The sequence below is a fragment of the Citrus sinensis genome, chromosome 1 (assembly GCF_022201045.2).
Source record: "Citrus sinensis cultivar Valencia sweet orange chromosome 1, DVS_A1.0, whole genome shotgun sequence".
In the NCBI taxonomy this organism is placed as follows: Eukaryota; Viridiplantae; Streptophyta; class Magnoliopsida; order Sapindales; family Rutaceae; genus Citrus; species Citrus sinensis.
This window is the reverse complement of record NC_068556.1, coordinates 7,995,185-7,998,268: the sequence shown is the minus strand read 5'-3', so window position 1 is coordinate 7,998,268 and position 3,084 is coordinate 7,995,185. Positions and strand designations below refer to the sequence as shown.

The window sequence follows — 3,084 nt, the reverse complement described above, 5'->3', positions numbered from 1 at the left end:
CTTTTGAGGTCACATTTTTCTTCCACCGAAAGTAACAATACCTTCGCCCAAGCTTATTCACTAGGAATAGTATAAAGTCACAAACAAAGAATCAATATCACAGAATAACTTTTCTGTAATCCAATCCCCTTTATCCCTCTCTGGTGCCTGTCAATTTAAACATTAGATAAGCAGTTCTACTTTGAGAACAAAGTGTAACAAGTAACAAGAATATGGGCTGTTTCAGGTCTCGTTCCAAAAATACCTCTGCCATGAAATCCTCTTCAGCTTCTCCATCAAACCCAGAATCCAGAACACTGAAACAGGAAGTTCTGCTGAGAATTCCAGGATGCACAGTTCATCTCATGGACGAAGGAGAAGCTATAGAGCTCGCCAAGGGGGAGTTCACGCTTGTCAGGATTTTCGACGAGAATGTTTCTCTTGCGACTATCATTAAAGTTGGTGACGACCTTCAGTGGCCTTTGACAAAAGATGAGCCTGTAGTGAAGCTTGATGTCCTTCACTATCTGTTTTCGTTGCCGATGAAAGATGATGAGCCACTGAGTTATGGAGTGACATTCTCAGAAGCGTATGGTAGCAGTTTGGGCTTGCTGGACTCGTTTTTGAGAGAGCATTCGTGCTTTTCTGGGGCGGCGACGTCAACTAGGAAAAATGATATTGATTGGAAGGAGTTTGCTCCCAAGATTGATAATTACAACAATGTCTTGGCCAAGGCAATTGCAGGAGGAACAGGACAGATCATCAAGGGGATATTCAAATGCAGCAACGCATACACCAACCAGGTCAATTTTCAAGTACTTGAACAGTATTCAAAATTGCATTAATTAGGATTATCTCTTGCTGAGTTTAATTATAACTATTAGCTTATTAATAGTTTCTTAGTGTTACTAGCAACATCAGAAATGGGAAAATTGTATGAAAATCAAGTTATAATAAATTGTCCATGAAAACAAATAATAAATGTTATAATTGCCAAATTTGCTTCATCTAAAGAGAGTATGGATAAAAGCAGGTCCATAAAGGAGGAGAAATGATACTGACTCAAGCTGCTGAGGAGAAAAAGTGTGTCACAGCTAGAGAAAGTAATAATAACAACAGAAGTGATGGGTCCGGAAAGAAGAGCCAAGTCAACAAAAGCTTAAAACGGTATCCCAAGATAAGAACAGTACTGTGATTAGAATAACATCTTATGAACAAAGCCAAAATTTTTCACTTTTTAAGTCAAACAATTGTGTTTTTTCCCCCTGCTTCTTAGTGTGAGAAAGCTGTCGAAGATGACAAATAAGTTAAGCAAATCAATGCTTGATGTTGTTGGCGTTGCCACTGGATCAGTAATGGCGCCTTTGGTTAAATCCCAGGCAGGCAAGACATTTTTCTCTATGGCTCCAGGAGAGGTCCTCTTAGCTTCACTTGATGCTGTTAGTAAGTTACTAAAGCCCAAATTTAACTTATTAATTTCCATATCAGGGTACTTTATCATCTCACTTTTTACCACCTATAGATAAAGTGCTAGATGCAGCTGAAGCTGCCGAAAAACAAGCGCTGTCAGCAACCTCCAAGGCTGCAACCAGAGCCGTCTCTGAGAGGTAGATTCTGGAAAGAGATGTCCAAATTACAATTTACAACACTTACATTCTTTTGACCAACATTATTTGCGGTATTTGAATTCCAGGTTTGGGGAAAGTGCAGGGGAGGCGACAGGGGATGTGCTGGCAACTGCAGGGCACTGTGCTTCCACTGCTTGGAATGTGTTGAAGATACGAAAGGCCCTCAATCCAGCATCAACTGTGTCCAAAGGAGCATTGAGGAATGCGAAAATTTAAGAAACGTAAAATAATTACTGCCCGTGAAGTATGGATTCATCTGTTTGAAGTTAAACAAGTGTGTGAAACACAATGTCTTTATGTTATCAAGTTGCTGCGATCATGACGAAAGATTATTGAATTTGAAATGGACCCAATTCAGTTCATTGAGTGTTGCAATGTATTTGATGTGCTAATTATGAGTAGATCCCTTGCTGTCTGATGATTTTGTATATGATCATCATGGAATTGTTTCAGTGGGGAAATTCGCTACATATGTGAAGTTTGAAACTTGGAAGCGCTTGGTGGAATAGCATCTTTTAGGAATCAATTAAATTATTTCCATCTTCCAAAAACATTTATTGAAGTATTATTCAAGAAGCAGTCCAAATATTTTCCAACTTCTCAAACACTAATTACAAAAAGAATAATCCATTTATAAGTTCAAGGATCCAAGCATGCATCACTTGCTAAGTTAGTGATGCAGTGCGGAAGTGATATTAGGTTTCGTTCTAACGTACATTCTTGATAACTCAAGAAAGAGAGCTCTTACAAAAAAGAAAATATCTTAATTGAGAAAATACAGAATATTATTGAAGAGAAACTTGTGTGTTTCAGTAAACTATGAATAGCTAGCCTATATATACTAATAACTCATTTAATTCTAATCCTTTTCAAATAAGAGAAATAATTTGAAATTCTAATTAAATTAGAATTACAAATATGACACAAATAAGCTTAATAAAATAAGATGAATAAAATATTAAATACTAAATTGACTGAAAATATTGTAATTTCTAATATATTCTACCATATATGCTTCCTACATCATTCTCCTCTTTTTCGAAGAAAAAAACTTGTCCTGGAGTTTTGCTGGAAACAAAAGACTATCTGGAGGATGAAACTTAAAGTAGATTAGCAATGTATCTTAGAGTTCGAACTCTTAGTCTTTCTTACCGATCTTCTTTGAAACTCGAAATGCTTTGTACTTCATCTTCTTCTTGATCTTGTTAGTCACTCTATAAAATTGTAAAGTCTTATACAAACGAATAACTTCTAAGCCTTTCAAGTCTTTTGTCAAACCTTGCTCAATGTCCTCACCAAGTAACTTTATCTTGGCAATAATATCTTCTTCAAGAATAACTTTCTTGTCTCCATTATGAAGAGGCAAAATCATATCAATTATCTTTGGGTCTTCTTGAATAAATTGTTTGGCTTTAACTTCAAAATCAATTATCTCTAGGTCGTTAAGAACAATTTGCTTAGCTTCATGAATAATTGG

At 36.3% G+C, this 3,084-nt stretch overlaps 1 protein-coding gene across 1 annotated transcript; it reads left to right on the top strand.

Moving 5' to 3' along the window:
* LOC102624599 (hypothetical protein) lies at positions 1–2,035 on the top strand. Its single transcript, XM_006475502.4, has 5 exons — positions 1–782; positions 1,013–1,146; positions 1,256–1,422; positions 1,502–1,586; positions 1,673–2,035. The coding sequence occupies exons 1-5, from the start codon at positions 213–215 to the stop codon at positions 1,821–1,823; spliced, it is 1,107 nt and encodes a 368-aa protein (XP_006475565.1). The 5' UTR covers positions 1–212; the 3' UTR covers positions 1,824–2,035.
* Positions 2,036–3,084: the final 1,049 nt, after the last annotated feature.